Source organism: Balaenoptera ricei, chromosome 4, assembly GCF_028023285.1.
Source record: "Balaenoptera ricei isolate mBalRic1 chromosome 4, mBalRic1.hap2, whole genome shotgun sequence".
Lineage (NCBI taxonomy): Eukaryota > Metazoa > Chordata > Mammalia > Artiodactyla > Balaenopteridae > Balaenoptera > Balaenoptera ricei.
This window is the reverse complement of record NC_082642.1, coordinates 161614460-161634931: the sequence shown is the minus strand read 5'-3', so window position 1 is coordinate 161634931 and position 20472 is coordinate 161614460. Positions and strand designations below refer to the sequence as shown.

Genomic DNA, 20472 nt, shown 5'->3' with positions numbered 1-20472 from the left:
CCACTGCTTAGTGTTACCAATATAAGGGTGATTTCTTTGCAGGACACTTATCTCTAAGAAAAGGAAATGAGGCTTACGTTTTCAGAGAACTTTTCTCACAACCAAACTCCAAAGGGAAGTAACCTGAAAAATAATCCAATCGCTTCACAAGCGCTGGGTAAACAACTCTTCTGATAAGTGACACTGCTTTTCAAACAGGTGCAGAGATATTTGTGGCCCAGATAAAACCCATTCACAGAGAAAGAACAGCACATCCCTGCTATTTTGGGGACAATGACCACAGCACCCCAGGAGACACCCAGCAAGGCTTCATGGAGTATCTGCCTGTGAGGAGAGCCTGAGGGAAGATGGTAGGAGGAAGAAGCCACCGCCTGGAACTATTCTCACCAAGACATGGACCTGAATCCCATCCCGTGTGTAGACTGCTGACACGTTTCCAGGGAATAAGGGGGAAATGTTAGCCAACGTCACAGGAAGCAGTAAAAACAGATTCAGCACAACTCAGCCCCTATGTGGATCCCAATTTGACCAGCCACAGGTAGAGACTGGAACTTAGGCTGGATATGTGATGAAATTAAGGGATTACTGTTAATTCTGCAGGTTAGCATGGAGCATGTTATGGTATATTACGGTATATTTGGGCGGCTAATGCACTGAGATTGGCACATACCCATGGGCAGTCAGATTCTGAGCTGTTCTCTGTTTCTGTATATGTTGAAATTTTCTCCAATAAAGAGTTAAAATAAAATAGAGGAAGAAACTGCATATCCCACCTTCCCACAAACCCAGATGTTTTCTCCTGTGAAATGAGCTAGACAAAAAAGGTCACTTAAACAGTATCTAACATTCACATCCTTAGAAGCAAAGTAAAAGAATGACATACTTGAACAAACAACTAGAAAAATACTTCCCAAATGATCTCAGCGCTCTGAAGAGAGTCAACTCGGAACTACAAAAATGCTGAACGGAAGAGCAGGACACATGTCATGACCAGGTGACAGAACCATCAGAGTGAACAAACAGGATCCAACAAAGTTTCTTTGGAGGGAGGATTGTAAGTCAGTAAATACCAGGGAAGGCCAGCAGCAGAGTCTGACTCTTCAGAGGATTAGAGAAATGAAACTCAGACACCTCCACAGGTCAGCAGGTCTCAGGGGAGCGCCCCAGAAGAGGAGGACGTTGCTCACGAGGGTACGAGAGCCACGAGAGCACGAGAGCAACGAGAGCACGAGAGCAACCAGAGCAACCAGAGCACCGAGAGCAACCAGAGCAACCAGAGCAACGAGAGCAACGAGAGCACGAGAGCAACGAGAGCACGAGAGCACGAGAGCAACGAGAGCACCGAGAGCAACGAGAGCACAAGAGCACGAGAGCAACGAGAACACGAGAGCAACCAGAGCACGAGAGCAACCAGAGCACCGAGAGCAACAAGAGCAACAAGAGCACGAGAGCAATGAGAGCACCGAGAGCACCGAGAGCAACGAGAGCATGAGAGCAACGAGAGCACGAGAGCAAGAGAGCCACGAGCACGAGAGCCACGAGAGCAACGAGAGCACGAGAGCAACGAGAGCAACGAGAGCAACGAGAGCGCCGAGAGCACCGAGAGCAATGAGAGCAACGAGAGCACGAGAGCACGAGCAACGAGAGCAACGAGAGCGCTGAGAGCGCCGAGAGCACCGAGAGCAATGAGAGCAACGAGAGCACGAGAGCACGAGAGCAACCAGAGCAACCAGAGCAACCAGAGCAATGAGCACGAGAGCACGAGAGCAACGAGAGCACCAAGAACAACAAGAGCACGAGAGCAACGAGAGCAACGAGAGCATGAGAGCACGAGAGCAACGAGAGCACCGAGAGCACCGAGAGCACGAGAGCACGAGAGCAACGAGAGCACGAGAGCAACGAGAGCAACGAGAGCACGAGAGCAACGAGAGCACCGAGAGCAACGAGAGCACGAGAGCAACGAGAGCACGAGAGCACCGAGAGCAACGAGAGCACGAGAGCAACGAGAGCACCGAGAGCACGAGAGCAACAAGAGCAACCAGAGCAACGAGAGCAACGAGAGCAACGAGAGCACGAGAGCAACCAGAGCAACCAGAGCAACCAGAGCAACGAGCACGAGAGCACGAGAGCAACGACAGCACCAAGAGCACCAAGAGCAACGAGAGCACGAGAGCAACCAGAGCAACCAGAGCAACCAGAGCAATGAGCACGAGAGCACGAGAGCAACGAGAGCAACCAGAGCAACCAGAGCAACCAGAGCAATGAGCACGAGAGTACGAGAGCAACGAGAGTACGAGAGCAACAAGAGCACGAGAGCACCGAGAGCACCGAGAGCAACGAGAGTACGAGAGCAACAAGAGCACGAGAGCACGAGAGCACCGAGAGCAACGAGAGCACGAGAGCAACCAGAGCAACGAGAGCAATGAGAGCAACGAGAGCACGAGAGCAACCAGAGCAATGAGAGCACGAGAGCACGAGAGCAATGAGAGCAACGAGAGCAACGAGAGCAACGAGAGCAACGAGAGCACGAGAGCAACAAGAGCAACGAGAGCAACCAGAGCAATGAGCACGAGAGCACGAGAGCACGAGAGCAACGAGAGCAACGAGAGCAACGAGAGCAACGAGAGCACGAGAGCAACCAGAGCAATGAGCATGAGAGCATGAGAGCACGAGAGCAACGAGAGCAACGAGAGCAACGAGAGCACGAGAGCAACGAGAGCACGAGAGCAACGAGAGCAACGAGAGCTCAAGAGCACGAGAGCACCGAGAGCAACGAGAGCAACGAGAGCACGAGAGCAACGAGAGCACGAGACCAACGAGAGCAACGAGAGCACGAGAGCAAGGAGGGAAACGAGGGCAACGAGAGCGATTGGGCTGCGGCCAGGACCACCGTCTCCTCCATGGTGCCTGCAGCAAGCACTGTCCCCGCAGCCACTTGACCCCTCTGTAATGACCCCTCAGGACTGAACTCGAGGGGCTGGGGCACTTAGGACATCACAGGGACAGAATGCGGGCTGCGGCGGTGAGGGTGACCTCGGTGGCCTCGGCCTGCAGCGGCTTGAAGCAGGATTTCAGTTCCCGACCAGAGACGGAGGTTGGGCAGTGGCACTGCGAGCGCTGAATCCTGGCCACCGGACCACCAGGGACCAGCGGCCAGTGACAAGGCCCTGGCCCGTCAGCTGTGAAGAAATGAATTTCCGCAGAGAGACGGAAAGTAGTGAAGCAAGTAAAGTGTTCATTAGAAGGAAGAAGAGTACAGTAGACACACGGGCGGGCTCAGAGAGAGAGTCACGCCCTCAGGGCAGTTTGAATCACTTTAATGGGGCATTTCTTCCGGGTTTCCTTTGACCAACCCTCTTGCTCTGCCTGCTTCTGAGTCCGCGTTTGGTGCATCTCAGGGTCCTCCCATGCGTGCGCACATCTCTTAGCCAAGACGGATTCCAGTGAAGAGGGCTATGGGTGGTTGGTATCACTTACTGTGAGGTGGCGCCCCTCCCTTTTGGACCTCCAAGGAGCCCTTCTGCGCATGTGTGTCGGGAGGGTCTCCTGGACTTCGAGAATGAGGCACATGTGGTCTCTTATCTTCTATCTGGGCAGGGCCCAGCCTCCTCCATCACCCTGCTCTTATGGAGCTTCCGTCCACAGGGGAGAAACTGTTCAGCCTGGGGCCCATCTACCTCCTGCCTCAAGGGAACACTGAGGGGACGCTGAGGGGACACTGAGGGGACACGGGGGCTGAGGGGACGCTGAGGGGACACTGAGGGGACACAGGGGGCTGAGGGGACGCTGAGGGGACACAGGGGGCTGAGGGGATGCTGAGGAGACACTGAGGGGACACAGGGGGCTGAGGGGACGCTGAGGGGACACTGAGGGGGCTGAGGGGACGCTGAGGGGACACTGAGGTGACACAGGGGGCTGAGGGGACGCTGAGGGGACACTGAGGGGGCTGAGGGGACGCTGAGGGGGCTGAGGGGACACTGAGGGGACACTGAGGGGACGCTGAGGGGACATGGGGGCTGAGGGGACGCTGAGGGGACACTGAGGGGACACTGAGGGGACACTGAGGGGGCTGAGGGGACGCTGAGGGGGATGAGGAGACACTGAGGGGACACTGAAGTGGCTGAGGGCGTTTTGTCCTCTGTAATGAAAGCCGAGTAAGAGGACACTGTGAAGAGAAGACGGCCTGCGTGACGTCACCCGTGGCCAGCGGCGCGTCTGGGCTCAGCCGGGTTACCAGGTCTCTCCGAGCGCTCGTGGACACGGGCTCCCTGGGTGTGGATCTCTCCCGTCCTCATTCCCCAAACACGGGAGACCTGGATTCAGGGCATCTCAGGGTCCAAGGAGCAAACCAAGAAAAATGCCAACTCCCAGACTTTTCAGCCAAACAAAAGGGATAAATGTCATATTCATGCTTCCCTTTATTTTTCTCCAATCCACTAATTCTCATTCTGGGAACTTCCACGTGAAAAAACAGTTTAAATGCTAATTTCAGATCAGTCAATATGTACACACACAGCTAAGAGCACTGACTATTAACCTAGGAAACCCAGGCGAATGCCAGGCCTCATTTTACGGTTGAAATGAGCTATTAGCACGTCCTTTTGAAAAGCCCCACAGAAAAAGTACCTACAAAAATTTATAACCTCAATAAGTTTGTACACATGCTTCACAAAAAAACACCAGTTATCCTTACCCCCAGAAAGACCAGAAGATGCGGAGACACAAGTATTTCAAATCTAAGAACACCAAGGCAGAAGGGCCTCAGGGGCGTCCAGCCAAGTGTCCTCAGATGGACTCCAGGGGTTCTGCAAGCCCTGCGAGGATGGTGTGCAGAATTCCGTGCGTACACGCATGTCTGCACGTGTGCTACGCATGTGCACTACACACATGCAGGGCGGGCAGGCGGGGCAGCGACACCACGTGGGGCCTGGCCGCACGGCGTCCACACACGCCTCTGCCATCCTGTGCCAATGCGAAGGGCACTGAGGGGTGTGAGCCCCACACGGGTCACGAGAACCCAGGCCGGGTCCCAGCCTCCACGGCAGCCGCACATATTCAAGAAGATTCCAACTGCTTTGCGAGACTCCACTGTAACCTCGACCTCGCAATTCGACATGTTGCTTATACACATGGTGACGCGCTACGTTTAAAAATCCAAAGAAGTGGGCATTCCCTGGGGGTCCAGTGGTTAGGACTCGGCGATTTCACTGCCTGGCCCCGGGTTCAATCCCTGGTCAGGGAACTAAGATCCTGCAAGCCGCCCGGAGGAACCAAAAAAAAAAGAAAAAAAATCTAAACGAGAGCCCATAGCGTGTGCCGATCCCTAAGAGCACCTGCAGGGGGTGGTGGTTCTGCGTGGACACACGCCACACACACACCCAAGCAGCCCGCCTGCTCCATCCTCCTCCACAGCCCCCGCCTCCTCCGGCCTCCCCTGGGTCCAGAGGCACGGGCCCTCTCCCTGGCCCCAGCAGACCCCCGACACCGCCCGCCCCCAGGCTCCCCGCGAGCCTCGGTCAACCTAGAGCAGGGCAGCTGCCTCCACCGAACGGCCCCCGTGGGACAGATCCGGGCACTTTGCCGCTGTCCCGCCCTCCAGGGGCCCTGCCCTCAGTCAGGTCCTTACTGCCTACCTGACCTCTGGGATCCTAGCGACACCGTGTGGCAGGGCCGTGGGCACCTCGGCAACAACTGCCCTGAAGAGGTTTGCAGGACGGGGCCCCTGGGAGCAAACTCCTTCCGGGCGCGCTGCCCTGGAGCCCCGGTCTGTGCACCGCTCTGGGCCCGGGCCGCCGCTGAGCAGAGCGCAAGCGTGAGGAGCGCAGCACGTGGCACGCGCTCCACAGGGGACGCACCGTGGGCTACGCAGGGCACAGGGCGCGGGGCCGTGAGTCCCGGACGGAGGGGCCGTCCCAGAAGGCAGGGCTCATGGAGAAAACGACTTGACGAAAGGGAGGCAAGAGTGGGAGTTTCCAGGCGGGGGACAAGGCCAAGTTCAGAGGAGGTCACAGCCAGGGTGTTCCAGAAACTGCCAGGCAGCAGGTGTCCGGCGTCACGAGAACAAAGAAGACAGGACATCGGGCCAGAGGACACTTGGTCGGAGTCTGTGCAGGGCTGTGCCCCCGGGTTGCACCGTGGGCCCCGGGGTTTTGGGGTGCAGCACGGGATGCAGAGGACGTGGAGCGCCTGCCGGGCACCTGGCACAGGCAGCCCCTGAGGGACCCCGCAGGTCCCACGCAGCTCAGCGCAGGCCCCGGGCCCTCTTGGCAGGTGCGAGGCCTGCCCAGCGTCCACCCCACTGCGGGCCTCACAGATGCCCCGAGGGCTCGGATCACGAGGAGAAGCCTCAGGAGGCCCAGCGGCTTTGCTGATGTCACCGGCACCCCCGTGGCGGCCAGAGTCTGACCCCCAGGCCATCCCTGAAGCCACTGCTGCCCAGAAGGAACCTGTGGGGGCCCCTCCTGCGGAGCCACCCGCACCTGCAGCTCGGCCACATGCCCGCCCCTGAGCTCCTGCAGGGCTGCTTTTTGCTGCTGCCCCGGGGGCAGGCCCTCAGCAGGCCACACCAGCTCCACCTGCAGAGAGCGAGTCCACAGGGCACTGCCCCCCACACGCCTGTCCTGTCACCCACACACACCTCCCAACTGCAAGGTGGGAAACACTCCACGTGCTTCCTACAAGCGCGTTTCACACTAATAAAATTAAGCCATGGTTTAAAATACATAGCTTTCTCATGTAAAAAATGCGTACTTCTCCCTCTTGATATTCTTTTAGAGCTTCATTTTCTTCAAACCCTATAATCCGAGGGAATCTAATTTAAATCCACAGGCTGGGAACAAGCCCCCTTCCCCAGGCATCCGTCTGCATGGGAGGAAACCGAAGCTGACGCTGAGAGCTCGCTGGACTGGCCTGGGGGCACCACAGCCCTCCAAATTCACACCAAAAGGACAACTCCCAGGGAGGGGCTGCGACCCCTGCCCTGGGGCCCGACTTCAAGGACAGGCCCGAGGCTCACGACCCCAGCTGGAATGTGCTCAGCCCTCGAGGAATTTGTTCAAGATCTCGCCTGCAGGGACTTCCCTGGCGGTCCAGTGGCTAAGGCTCCCAACGCAGGGGGCCCGGGTCCAATCCCTGGTCAGGGAACTAGATCCCACATGCCGCAACTAACAGTTCTCACGCCGCAACTAAAGATCCCGCACGCGGCAACAAAGATCCCGCACTAAGACCCCGTGCAGCCAAATAAATAAACAAATAAACATTATTTTAAGAAAAGGAAAAGATTTCGCCCGCAGACCACACAGAACAGGCAGAGCCGCAGCATAAAATGAAGCCACCCCACCTGTCAGCACTAGGCTGCCTTCTTCCTTCCGCCCTTCAACAAGCTAAACCAGGAGCAAAGGACAAAACCCCCCCGGAACACCTCATACAGCACGCCTCAGTCACCAGCGAAGGGCCTACCTGGTACTTGTGTTCTCACAAGGCTGAGATTTCCTGCTTTGTAATCTGGAATATCTACTTCTTAAATACGTGACAAAAGTATGAAGGCGCCAGAACAGGGTCGTTCCTGGGTGCCTGGCGTGCACACCGGGCCCAACGGGCACAGAGCAGCCTGTCCCCACACTGAATTCCCGCTACGTGACCACGTTCTAGCCAAATAAGTGTGTCCTATTCATGACGTACGAGTGCCAGGGGTCTGCAGATGAGGAAAGGGGAGTGCTGGCCAGGGCAATGGGGCCGTCTCCAGAAGCTCCTTTCATACTACAGCTGAAAGCACCTGCCAAGGGGACCGTCGCTGCTCTTGATACAGGACAGAGGGTTTAATCTCACAGAAATCAGGAGCGGCCCCGAGGAGCACTCTGAACCCTTTGAAATCCCACAGGGAACGCCGTACGCAGGCACAGGCGCACGTTTGTCCAGGATCAGAGATCCAAAGCCTTCACCAAGGAGCCTGTGACCAAAAAACGCGTAAAACTCACTGTTCTGTACCCGCCTGAAACCCGCTGCTGTCCCTGGGACACACACACACACACACACACACACACACACACACACACACGTGCAGCTGACACACATGGGCAACAGAAGACACCAGTCCTGGGGAAGGGCGAAGCCCCGCGCCTCACCTGGCGAGCTCCGCGCGGCCGGGAGGCTCTCACGCCCTCCACGTGCTCTGTGCTCACTCCCGCTGCCAGGCCGTCCTCTGCGGACGGAGGCTCTTCGCCGTGTCTCAGCCTCAGCTTCTCTGACACCCGAGTCAAGACCACGTGGTGAGAAGCGTCCTCTCCCTGCAGCTGCTCCTCCAGGCCCCGCAGCTCCAGGCCCCGCAAGGTCTGCACCTCAGACAGGTAACGCGACTCCGAAGCGTCCAGGCGGGACGCGTGTCTGCTCTCCAAAGCACTCATCTCCGCAGCGTGTTTCGTCTGCAGCTCAGCCGCGCGGGCTTCTGAGAGAGCCCACCACTCTCGCTCCAGAGAAGCCCTCAGCGCATCCACCTCGGCCTGGTGCCGGCTCTCCAGCTCTGCCGTCAAGGACAGGACGTGCTGCTCGTGCCGCTCCTGGAGTAGCTGGAGCTCGCGGGCGTGCTTCTCCCGGGCCTCCCGCAGGAAGGCGTCTTGCTCTGCGGCGAGTTTCTCTGTGATCTCTCGACGTTCTTCTAAGAACCTGAGGAGACAAGCCAAGTGAACACGGAGACCCAACGTGCAGCCACAAAAGCATCAACCTCACACTTCTCACAGGAGACACCACTTTCTACTGGTGAGACCATCGTGCCCAGATTTCCCCTGCTCTTCCACCTCCCTGGGCTGCAAATGGTCTGAGCCCCACTGCCAGCCGTGAGCGGACAGCGAAGGGGCCCACGAAGCCAGAGGAGCTCAGAGGCCAGAGCCCAGGGGTCCCCGGTCACAGACTGAAGTACAGGACACAGGACCCCCAGCAAGAAACCACACACACATTTCCACAGACACCACAGGGAAGCAGGTGTGACCGCTCCTCGACAAGGAGAGGACCTCAACGGGGAAGGGGCAGCGGCATCGTCTACAGGAGCCAACAGGGCTGCAAAGAGCATTCAAAAGACCCCCAAAACCCCTTCTGGGTGAATTAGGGGCATGAATTAAACGAGTTGCAGGTGACACTGGCTGGCAAACACAGAAGCGGGGAGACGCCCCTCTAACTGAAGCACCCAGCACCCCAGCAGAACAGGGAAGAACCTCTACGGGGCGCCCATTCCACGTTAGTGCCACGCGGTGCGTTCAGGTGAGTGACGAGAGCTGGATGGGTTTCAGGTACTAACTGTGCACCAGACACCACGAAAGCCTTTCCACTGATCAGCCCATGCAGGAGGGCACGAAGCCCTCATGAGTTTGTCCACTGTGCCTGCGTCCTTCCAGCTCACACAGTCGGTCAGGATTTGAACTCAGTTCTCAGACCCCAGAGCAGAAGCTCTTGCACCTGCCTCATGACGCTGGGGAGCAGCTGCCCCATGAGAAGCAGCAAAACCAACAGCAGCTCCAGTGACACCAGGACTCACCAACACCCCTGGTCACTACAGCCCAGATGTGCAAAGAGGCAGCAAACCAAATCACATTCTAAATCTATTTAAAACTTCAAGGTGTACGTACATAGTTCAGACAAACTATTTTTTTTTAATCTGTTTGAGTTCAAAATACACAAGAAACTTCAGAAATGAACCACACGTCCTTATGATAAATGAGGCTGAAGTTCTGCTACTGAAACTGTAAACCGTGCAAAGAACACAAACGCCCGTCAAAGATGCATGCAGGGCAGCGTGGATCACTGGACGGGGGCTCCACAGGAAGGACGGGGAGGCTGCTGCCGCCAGCAGGTCCCGCAACCCCAAGAGCCACGCGCGCCCTCCCGGGGGCCGGCCTCGCCCAGCCAGGCGGGCGGCTCCGTGCCGAACAGGAACGTCACGCACCTGCTCTGGGCCAGCTGCGGCTGGAGCGCACAGTCCTCCTTCAGGCGGTCCCGGTCCGTGGGGGCCGGACCGCCGCTCAGCTCCCGGCCACATCGGCTGCACTGCAGAGGCTCGTCCCCCGAGAGCCCCAGCTCCAGCTGCCTCAGGCGGCCCTGCTGCTCCACCAGCGACCCCTCCAGGTCCAGGATCTGGGCCGCCTGCTGGTCCTGAAGCTGCCTCATTTCGGCTTCTCGAAGCTCAAACCTGTGCATCAGGGACAGCTTCTCGGACTCGGCCTGCTCCCGCAGGTCGAGGAGCCCCTGCGCCAGCCTCTCTTCAGCCCCTCTCCTCAGGTCCTCACTTGTGGCTTTCCACTCGGCCTCTCTCTCGCCGAGTTCTCGTTTCATTAACTCAATCTTCTCCTTAGCGCTCTTCAGTGCTTCCTGGTGAGCTTCAACTAAAGTACATTTCACCTGCAGAAAGCACAATTTTATTTAAGAAGAAGGAAATTAAATGAAAAGATCACTGGCAGCAACGACCCAAATCCATCTCTGAAGAGAGAGAAGTTCCACAACATACAAGCACTAGTTCCATAACGTATTGCACTGAACAGAGCGATGGCAGTGTTTCGCGTCCTGATGGGAATAAGGGAGCCTAGAATGCACAAATCTAAGACTGTTTGCTTAAGTAAGACGTGTCTGCATCCCGGCACCTGGCCCCGACTGTTAGCTCTGGGGCTGGCAGGTCTGGACACACACGCGAAGGGGAGCTCCTCCGCGGTGCCAAGACCAGCCCAGGGGATCAGACACGTAAGGGGCCTCCCGTCAAGGGAAGGCCAACCCCCCAGACAGAGGAAGCACCACCAGCCAGGACGGAGCCACAGGAGGGCAGCAAACAGCGCCAGGCCAAGCCTCTGGACTCGCACAATGAACGTTCCGGGCTCTACACGGGCCCTGAGCAACAGACTGAAACCAACACCCTTAAAGGTGTCGTGTGAAAAGGGAGGTGAACCAGAAAGCTGAACACACACAAATATCCCAATTTTCAAAAAAGGAAAGAAAGGTCAACAGACTACTGATCATCACCAAAAAGAAACAAAACCAAACCAAAAAGGTTTGTGAGATTGACCTCAAGTCTTTATTCAAGTTATTAAAGCTTAGGGCCTGCTCTTAGTGATGGCTGAGAATCAGCTCTCATCAGAGACAACAACTGCAGACTCTGGATAAAACCCAAGAGATCCCGGGGCGGGAGGAGGTGTGTGGGGTGGGAGGGGGGGGTGGTCTGACACCCAGAATGAGGAAACGGCCTGGGTCACCGACCTGTTGGTACCGTGCACACAGAAATCTTACTTGTTTGCACCAGAGGAGCTGGGAGGTGAGGGGGGAAAGCCCATTAGGACAGAGGCAGAGCAGGAGAGCTGCAGAATCTGTGACTGAATCCAGCCCAGCTCTCAGGCTGGTGCCCGGTCATACACGCGCGAGCAGACGCCAGAGCACAGCCAAGGCCAGGAGAACTGAAGGGCCCAGCACGGAGAAGATGGGGGGGGCAACTGGCCTCGGAAGGGGGCGGGGGCAGGGCGGTCTCCTGGGACTGAACCCTTAACCCGTGGGGTCGGCACTAACCCCAGGAGATACCGTCAAAGGTAAAATGGACAGAAAAACGTAGTCCATCGAAGAAAATGCAAACAAAGTTTGGAATGACTACACTGGTAAAAGAGCAGGTAGATTTCAATACAAAGAAACTACAGGACAGAAAGGGGACATTTCATTAATGATAAAAGGGTACATTTCTCAGGAAGACATAACAATCATAAATGTGTAATAACGGAACCATAAAATACTTAAAGTAAACACTGAGAGAACTGAAGGGGGAGAGAGATAATTCCACACACCTCTCTTAATAATTTACGTAAGGAGATAAAATGGTGGTCCAGGAAATACATATACCCCTGAACGTCAAAAGCCTTCAAGGAGAGTCTGTCCTTCAGGGAACGGTGCCTGAGAAGGTCGTGTGCCAAGGCAGACGGCCGGCGAGCGAGCCGCCCGCTGTGGGGCCGCGGGCCTCCCACAAACCTGTCCGAGCCTGCTCTGCCCCCGTCCGCACCCCCAGCGCCTCAGTGTGGGGACAGCACGTGATCCGCCTTGCCGGTAACAGCAGCTTCCTATGCAACTGCTCTGATGGAGGAGGAACCCCAGGGAGGCTTCGCGGGGAAGACCAGGGGCGACAGCAGCACCTCCCAGATGGTCACCCTGGGCCGCTCGGAGGGAACACGAGAGAAGGTCACCTCCACTCCGCTCCTCCGAACTGCGGTGAGGCTCGCCAGTAATTTAGCGGAGGGGTCTCATCACCGCGTGTCCGCGGCTGCACGACCACCAGTCAGCGAGAAGAGCCTGAAGCTCAGGACACCACGGAAGACACAGTGGATAAGGCCTGAAGGGGGCCTCGCCAACCACCCTGGCGCCCCTTGAGGACCCCGGCCAGTTCCCCTGAGCACTGGCGGCACCTGTAAAGAGCACACTTGGGCCCCGGCTCAGGTGGCATCCCATCCCGACCCCGAGGAAGGCACCCAGCAAGCAAACACTGCTCCAGGTGGAGGGCGTGCTGGACCTCGGGGGCTTGCGCTGACCCCAGCCGGTTAACACGAGGCCCCAGTGGACGTGGGAAGTGCAGAGTGGTGACGTGTTTCAACTTACTTTCTCCAAGTCCTCTTTTAGGCGGATTTCATGCTGCAATTTCTCATGTAAATTTCTATTTTCTACTTTTAAGAGGTCGATTTCTTCCTTGAGCTCCGTGGGAAGAAGCAGGAGATGAGCCTTGTGCATGGTTTCCAGACCCAAGTCTCCGGCTGCCACCTCCAAGGCCGTGCTGTGTGCACACAGGAGGGGCACCCGGGCGAGCTCTGCAGGGGACCAGGGGGCAGGACCGTCAGGCTGACCCGCAACTCAGGCTAGACACCTACCTTCAGAAGCCTCAGACAACTAACTGCACGAAGATCCTGAAACTCCCCGTGTGGGCTTGGCGTCAGAAGTGGACATGACACACCAAGTGGTCTTCAGCCAAGTGGTCACTGAGCCCCAGGCCCAGACGAGCAGGCCCATCCTGAGTGGCCCACACCCGCTGTCGCTCCTTCCGCCTGGGTACCGGGTGACCTGGCACCCCCAGAGCTCCTCTGGCCAGGGTTCACCACCGTCCCAGGCTCGATAAAGAGCCAAGCGTGGCCGAGGCACCGGCTGGCAGGAACGTGCTGAGCGGCGGCCGTGGGGCACCCCTCACACAGGACGGAGAACAGGGAGCACAAGACACCAGCAGGCGTGACCCAGCTCTCTGGGCCGCACTCTTCCCCTCCACAGGCCCGCCCAGCTCCGAGGCCCCCGGCGGGGACCCTCTGCCTTACCCCCTCAGCTCTACGCGGGACCCACCCTCTCCTGGGCTCGTGTCCAGGGCCGGCCTTACATCTGCTCTCCTGGGTCCCTGACCATACCCGGGGACGACCACAGCTTCTCCGTCCCCATGACCCCGGGCAGGCCCTCTCCTGACACGCCCAGGCCTGCTCCTCAACCCGCGAGGAAGGGCCCCCAGCGCCCACACTGCAAAGTAAACGGCCAGCGTGTGCACGTGGCTCTCATGGGAATCAGTCACCGTCCAGAACGTCCCCTGCAGGCCGGACTCCAGGCGACACAGCGGCACTGAAGGCACACACCTTGGCCGGGCTCTTCCAAAGGCCCCACGTGCTGCTCCCCTTCCAACACCTGGGTCCCCGCGAGGCCCGCCTCCTGCTGGACTTCCTGGGAGGACTTCCCCGCTGCTAGTTGGCGCCGGTGGTTTTCTTCTAGCTGTGTGTGCAACCCCAGGCTCTCCTTTGGGAAATCACAGAGAAAACCTTCTAATGACTCTCTCAGCCACGTTCCTGAATCCCTGCCTCCCAGGGAACCCCCCACGGAACCCCCAACGGAGCCTCGCCACGCAGGGCCACGCCGCCTGCTGCCCGTCTCGCTTCCAGCAGGGAGGTGGGCCTACTCCACTGACACCGAGCCGTGGGCACTGGGTCCCCCACCGGACCCCCGTCCCTCGCCCTCCGCACCCCAGGTCAGGCCTCTGGGACCAGCCACACGGCCACGGCCTTGGTGGAAGGCGCCCGGCTCCACCTGCGGCGCCCGGGTTTCTCCTCTCTCCCTGCCCTGCGCTTCCCATCCAGAGCCGGGCACTGGGCCTGCCCCCCGAGGACGACGCTCTGGAGTGCGGGGTCCGAGGGACTCGAGGCCGTGTCAACGTTTCCTGTTCCCTCAAAATGCAACCAGTCACCCGTCTTCCTCAAAATCACAGAGAGGCCACGGCAGCCTAAATGTCCAGCTCTCAATAAGCTCGAGTTATCTTTTAAATCAAGACTAGCGTCCTCATACGGTCACGGGAGAAAACAACTTGACTGGCGGGCGGAGTCGAGCGCCCCCGACACAGCTTGGCTCACAAGGGTCAGGCTTCCCAGCACGTCGGACGAGAGAGACCCGCCATCCCGGGAAAGAAAAGGGGGCCAGAGTCTCACCCCCCGCCAGGCAACAGCCCGTTCCAGATGACAAAAACAAAGATAAAATACAGGGAAATCCTGCTGTGCCTGGAGACTGGGGACGGGGAGCCGAGAGCAAGGGGCTCCTGGCCTCTGAGAAGAGGGCAGAAACATGGCCGCGACGACCAAACAAGTCAAAAGACATTCAGCCTCAGTGACAACCAAACAGTTGCAGCCAGAGAGACACTGGCCAGGGGTCAGCGCCGACCAGAGGGGCATGGGGGTTCCCAAACCCAGATGGGGGAGCTCCACCAGGCACCCTCAGTCAACATGGCGCGTCAACACGCCAAATATACACCACGCACGCGCCCACACGGGGGACTTTTGCTTAAACACACGTATACTCTATCGTTTTTATATTCCCTTAGACGATAGGAGACATAATTCATAAACCTATGAGGAGAAGAAACAGTGAAAGAGGTAATCAGTAAGCCAAAGGTGACCAACTGCTGGAAGACGGGAATCAGGGATGCTCACAGGGGTTGAACGGGGAGCCACCTGAGAGCTGCCCAGACACCCGGGAGGCTGGGAAGCCGGTACAGGGGGCACAGAGGTGACTGCACGACCCCCAGGGGCTGCGGACCAGGGAGACTGGCATGGGGGGAGGGACCTGGCTGACTGGAGTGGGGACCCCACTGTGCCCCTCTCCTCAGGGACCCCAGCAGGAGGCTGGTGGAGACCAATGGCCCCAGGAGGGGCAGCCACCCCCCAGCCCCCAGGTGGAGCCTGCCTGGTCAGACAGCCCCCCAAGACCCCACGGTGCCTCACACTTTGTGACGGCACAGCCTCAGGTCACCAACCAATGCACGGACCACAGACGTGCCACACAACACAGAGACCCAGACGGACGGAGACACAGCAGGAACTACACGGAGCCACAAGAGGCCTCTGAACGCTAACGGCCGCCTTCAGACAGGAGACCAAAGACATCCCGTCCCTGAGGCTGAGCAGAGGACACAGGAAAGAACACAGAACAGGAAGGCAAAGCCCTCCGAAATTAACAGTGACAATGGAAATAAGATAGTCAACTGCAGAATTAGAGGAGAGGGGAGAAAAAAATCTCCCAGCCCCTCCAAAAAAGCCTAAAGCAACATAAAAAGAGAAATGAGAACGGAAGGAAACCGGTGGTTCCAGCCTGGAGGTCCAGTGTGAGGCTCGCAAGAGGATCAGAGAGAGAACAAACCACATGGAGGAACAGCTGTCCGAACACGCTGAACGGCTGCTCAAGACTTCCCAGAAGTGGAGACAGAGTCCAGGCCCTGCCTGTTCCTGGTGAGAAAAATGGACACAGACTGCCATCTCAGGGCTCCCTGGAGCGCGGAGGGGCCTGCGAGCGGCCGGGGGCCCAGGCACGCCGCCAGCACGGCACCGCCACCCCCAGCACCGGGGGCAGGAGGGCAGGGGAGCCAGCGGCTCCTCAGAGCTCCGCGTCGGAACAGGCGCGGAAGGCTTCCACTGCCACAGAGAGCCGTGTGGACACGGCTGCCCACAAAGTCGGAGACGCCAGAAACCAACGGCGTGGAGGCCGTTCAACGAAGAGGAGCGTACAGGCCACTAAAAAGACGCCCAGCACGCACTCTCCCCAGCGCTCCACTCTCCGGTCATCAACACGCACGACGCCGGCGGCTGGGGAGCTCGTGGAGAGCGGCAGGTGACCGCGCCTGCATGGGATGCAGGCGGGACCCGACCTGCCAGCCACCCGCCTCCAAGTCATGCCTTGAACCGCGGGCTGTTGTTTTAAACAAGCAGACACAATGCAGCCTGTGGAGTCACCAGAGACACAAAAGCAAGCCTCCCTCTGCTTGTCAGGGTCACAGAAGGAAGCTTTTGTGAAAAGGATGGAAATTCAGATTTGATAACATAAAGACAGTCCAGTTCCCAACTAAAGATTAATGAAACACAACCTTTCTCAATGTTTATGGAGACGCTCATATACCTCAACAGCAAAAAAAAACCAAAAAACAAAAAATAACCCACCTGATTAAATAAAAAACAGGCAAAAGACCGGAACAGATACTTTTCCAAAGAAGACACACAGATGGCCAACAGGCACATGAAAAGGTGCTCAACATCACCAATCCTCAGAGAAATGCAAATCAAAACCATGAGGTACCCCCTCACACCTGTCAGAATAGCTATTATTAAAAAGCCAACAAATAACAAAGGTTGGCGAGGATGTGGAGAAAAGGGAACCCTCATGCACTGTTGGTGGGAAAGTAAACTGGTGCAGCCACTATGGAAAACAGTATGGAGGTTCCTCAAAAAATTAAGAATAGAACATCACCAAAAAATGCTGGAGAGCGTATGGAGAGAAGGGAACCTCTTGCACTGTTGGTGGGAATGTAAACTGATAGAGCCACTATGGAGAACAGTATGGAGGTTCCTTAAAAAACTAAAACTAGAACTACCATATGACCCAGCAATCCCACTACAGGGCATATACCCTGAGAAAACCATAATTCAAAAAGAGTCATGTACCACAATGTTCATTGCAGCACTATTTACAATAGCCAGGTCATGGAAGCAACCTAAGTGTCCATTGACAGATGAATGGATAAAGAAGACGTGGCACATATATACAATGGAATACTACTCAGCCATAAAAAGAAACGAAATTGAGTTATTTGCAGTGAGGTGGATGGACCTAGAGTCTGTCATACAGAGTGAAGTAAGTCAGAAAGAGAAAAACAAATACTGTATGCTAACACATACACATGGAATCAAAAAAAAAAAAAAAGGTTCTGAAGAACCTAGGGGCAGGACAGGAATAAAGACACAGACATAGAGAATGAACCTGAGGACACGGGGAGGGGGAAGGGTAAGCTGGGACGAAGTGAGAGAGTGGCATGCACATATATACACTACCAAATGTAAAATAGATAGCTAGTGAGAAGCAGCCTCATAGCACAGGGAGATCAGCTCAGTGCTTTGTGACCACCTAGAGGGGTGCGATAGGGAGGGTGGGAGGGACACGCAAGAGGGAGGAGATATGGGGATATATATATACGTATAACTGATTCACTTTGTTACACAGCATTGTAAAGCAATTATACTCCAATAAAGATGTTAAAAAAAAAGAACTACCATATGATCCAGCAATTCCACTCCTGGGTATTGAACCAACGAAAACAAAAACACTAACTGGAAAAGACACATGCACCCCAACGTTCACAGCAGCCCCTATTTACAATAGTCAAGATGTGGAAGCAACTTAAATGTCCACCAACAGATGAATGGATAAAGAAAATGTGGCACATACACACGTACATACATACACACAATGGAAACACTACTCAGCCATAAAAAAGAAGGAAATCTTGCTATTTGTGACAACATGGATGGACCCTGAGGGTGTTATGCTAAGTGAAATAAGTCAGATTGTGAAAGACAAATACTGTCTGATCTCACTTTTATGTGGAATCTAAAAAACCCACCTCATGGAGAACAGATTGGTGGTTGCCAGAGGTGGGAGAGGGGCTGTGGGCAAAATGGATGAAGGGGTCAAAAGATGCACACTTCTGGGGCTTCCCTGGTGGCACAGTGGTTGAGAATCTGCCTGCTAATGCAGGGGACACGGGTTCGAGCCCTGGTCTGGGAGGATCCCACATGCCGCGGAGCAACTAGGCCCGTGAGCCACAACTACTGAGCCTGCGCGTCTGGACCCCGTGCTCCGCAACAAGAGAGGCCGCGATAGTGAAGAGGCCCGCGCACCGCGATGAAGAGTGGCCCCTGCTTGCCGCAACTAGAGAAAGCCCTCGCACAGAAACGAAGACCCAACACAGCCAAAAATAAATATAAAAATAAATAAATTAATTTAAAAAAAAAAAAAAAAGATGCACACTTCTAGTTAGAGGATAAAAAGTCCTGGGGCGTCGTGTAGAGCACAGGACTGCAGTTAACAATGCTGTATTGTGTATCTACAGGCTGCTAAGAGAGTGAATCTTAAAAGTTCTCAGCGCAAGGAGAAAACTCTACCTCTGTGTGGTGGTGGCCGTTAACCAGACCGACCCTTCACAGCACACCCAGGCATCCAATAATCATGTCATAATGTCCTGTGTCAGCTAGACCGCAAAACACAACTAAGGTGTCCCATCACCTCGTGCTGCTCCAGCCGAAGGCCGAGTTGATGAAGACGGTCTCCTTCTTCTGCAGACGTCTCTTCTGAACAGGCACTGGATGAATTGAGAAACTGTGCTGTAACAACTTGACGCGGGTGCCCCTCCACTGAACTCCGCTGTCCCTGGGATCCCGCTTCTGTGCCAAGGACAGGATGACTGCCGGGAAGGTGGCGCAGCGGGGCTGGCGCCCACCCACCCCAGCAGCACGGCGCCGTCCGCGGCCTGCGCGCGGGCCAGACCAGCGCCCAGCTTTAATGTCATCTTGTCGAGACCCAAACATAAACGTGTTCTCCTGCGCTGCTTTACCTGAGTCCCACCATCTCCGGCGGGGAGCCGTCCTTCCCGTCCTGCAGTCGCTGCTGTAACAGGGTCAGGTCCTCCTGATAGCCCCTCTCGGCCTCCCTCAACTTCTCTTCACAAGAGATTCTCAGCTGTCCCGGTTCGGACTCGTGCCTGGCTCTCTCCTGCAGCTGCTGCCGCTCTACGTCCCGCTTCAGGTGTTCCAGCCCCTCCACGTGAGACGCTTGGGCCAGGAGCTGCTTGTGTAACTCTTTACAGGATGAAAGCAAGCGATCATCTCAAAATGAAATACTTAGGGGAAATCAGAAGGTGGTTAAGAGCCTGTAGTGTGGTGCTGGGGGCAGAACTGTAGAAGGTCCCCCCATCCCAGAACCCATGAAAGGACGTGGGACCCTCCAGGGTTTATGCTACATGGCACAGGGGGCCTCGCACAGGGAGACCACCCAAGCGGCCTCAGTAAACCCCAGAGCCCTGAGGGCAGAGAGCTCTCTCAGGCCGGCACAGAAGTCAGGGGGATCGAAAGTGTGAGAAGCGGGCCGCGGGGGCCCTGAAGACGAGAGGGCCACGCGGCGAGGAATGTGGGCAGCCCCTGGGCCGACAGCCAGCAAGGAAACGGGACCTCGGTCCTACAAGCACAGGGACAGGACCCTGCCGACCGAGAGAGCCAGGCCAAGGCCCAGCCCAACGTCTGGACTTGGGCTGTGGGTGACCCTGGGTGGTTTCAGGCTGCTGACTTGGTGGTATTTTGTTAACGGCAACAGCCGAGTAACGCAGACCATAAGAGAACTGTCCCCATCACGGCTCTCATCGAGAGGTGCTGCCAGCTAGTTCACCACAGCTCGTTATGAGCTTTCAAGTAACAGGGATGGAAACAGGTCACCATCCCAAATCAGCGCTCCCCACGAGGGTCCTTGAACGCACGGGGGAGGCTGCAGTGGAAGGCGCACAAGCTGAAACCCGTGTGTGAGAGCACGCCTGAAGCCCGCCCACAGGTCAGTCCGCCAGCTCCGCCTGCGGCTGCCCGGAGCCTGGCTGGGGTGGGGACGGGAGGCCTATCCACCCACACAGGCCGTCAGGTGTTATTGCGGGCCCTTTCTCATAACTCTGTTCTTTGTTGCTTAGTAACACTTACGCACAGGGCAGACCCTACAGTTTCAGGCCTGTCTGGAGAGCAGCAGACAAGCCCACGTCTCTCTGCCCCGTGTCTCGTGACCTCCTCCCTCTGAAGGTGCCACCGGCAAGCAGAGACCCCTCTGACTTGGGGTCTTGCGAGGGGGAGACCCAGGTGAGCTGCCCTCAGTAAACACGGCGTCACCCTCCAAAACCAGAGCTCAGGGCCCCAGGAGCCTGACAACACCTGGTGCAGGTGAGCTTACGGGACCCAGGAGGCGGTGTACACCGACGACCTGAAGGCCCACTGAGAACCGCATTTCGACGGCGCTCAACCAAGCCCCACCGTGAGCCCGGTCTCACGCGTGAACGGTGCGTGTCCACACGAGGACACAGGATGCGAGAGTCATCGCTCGCCAACGCGCCTACGAGGAAGCCAAGGCTGCCACCAGCAGCTCTGCACCGTGAAG

General features: G+C 56.7%; 1 protein-coding gene across 5 annotated transcripts in view; it reads right to left on the bottom strand.

Annotated features, from left to right (window-relative positions):
* Positions 1–20472, bottom strand: part of PCNT (pericentrin) — a 106610-nt gene that overhangs the window by 70398 nt on the left and 15740 nt on the right. For all 5 annotated transcript variants that reach the window (XM_059921767.1, XM_059921769.1, XM_059921770.1 and 2 more), the window contains 6 exons: positions 18899–19142; positions 18571–18646; positions 13614–13770; positions 12607–12812; positions 9935–10386; positions 8124–8661 (listed from right to left, as the gene is read on the bottom strand). In XM_059921767.1, coding sequence (XP_059777750.1) covers positions 8124–8661; positions 9935–10386; positions 12607–12812; positions 13614–13770; positions 18571–18646; positions 18899–19142 — 1673 coding nt within the window. The remainder of the gene's footprint in view (positions 1–8123; positions 8662–9934; positions 10387–12606; positions 12813–13613; positions 13771–18570; positions 18647–18898; positions 19143–20472) is intronic.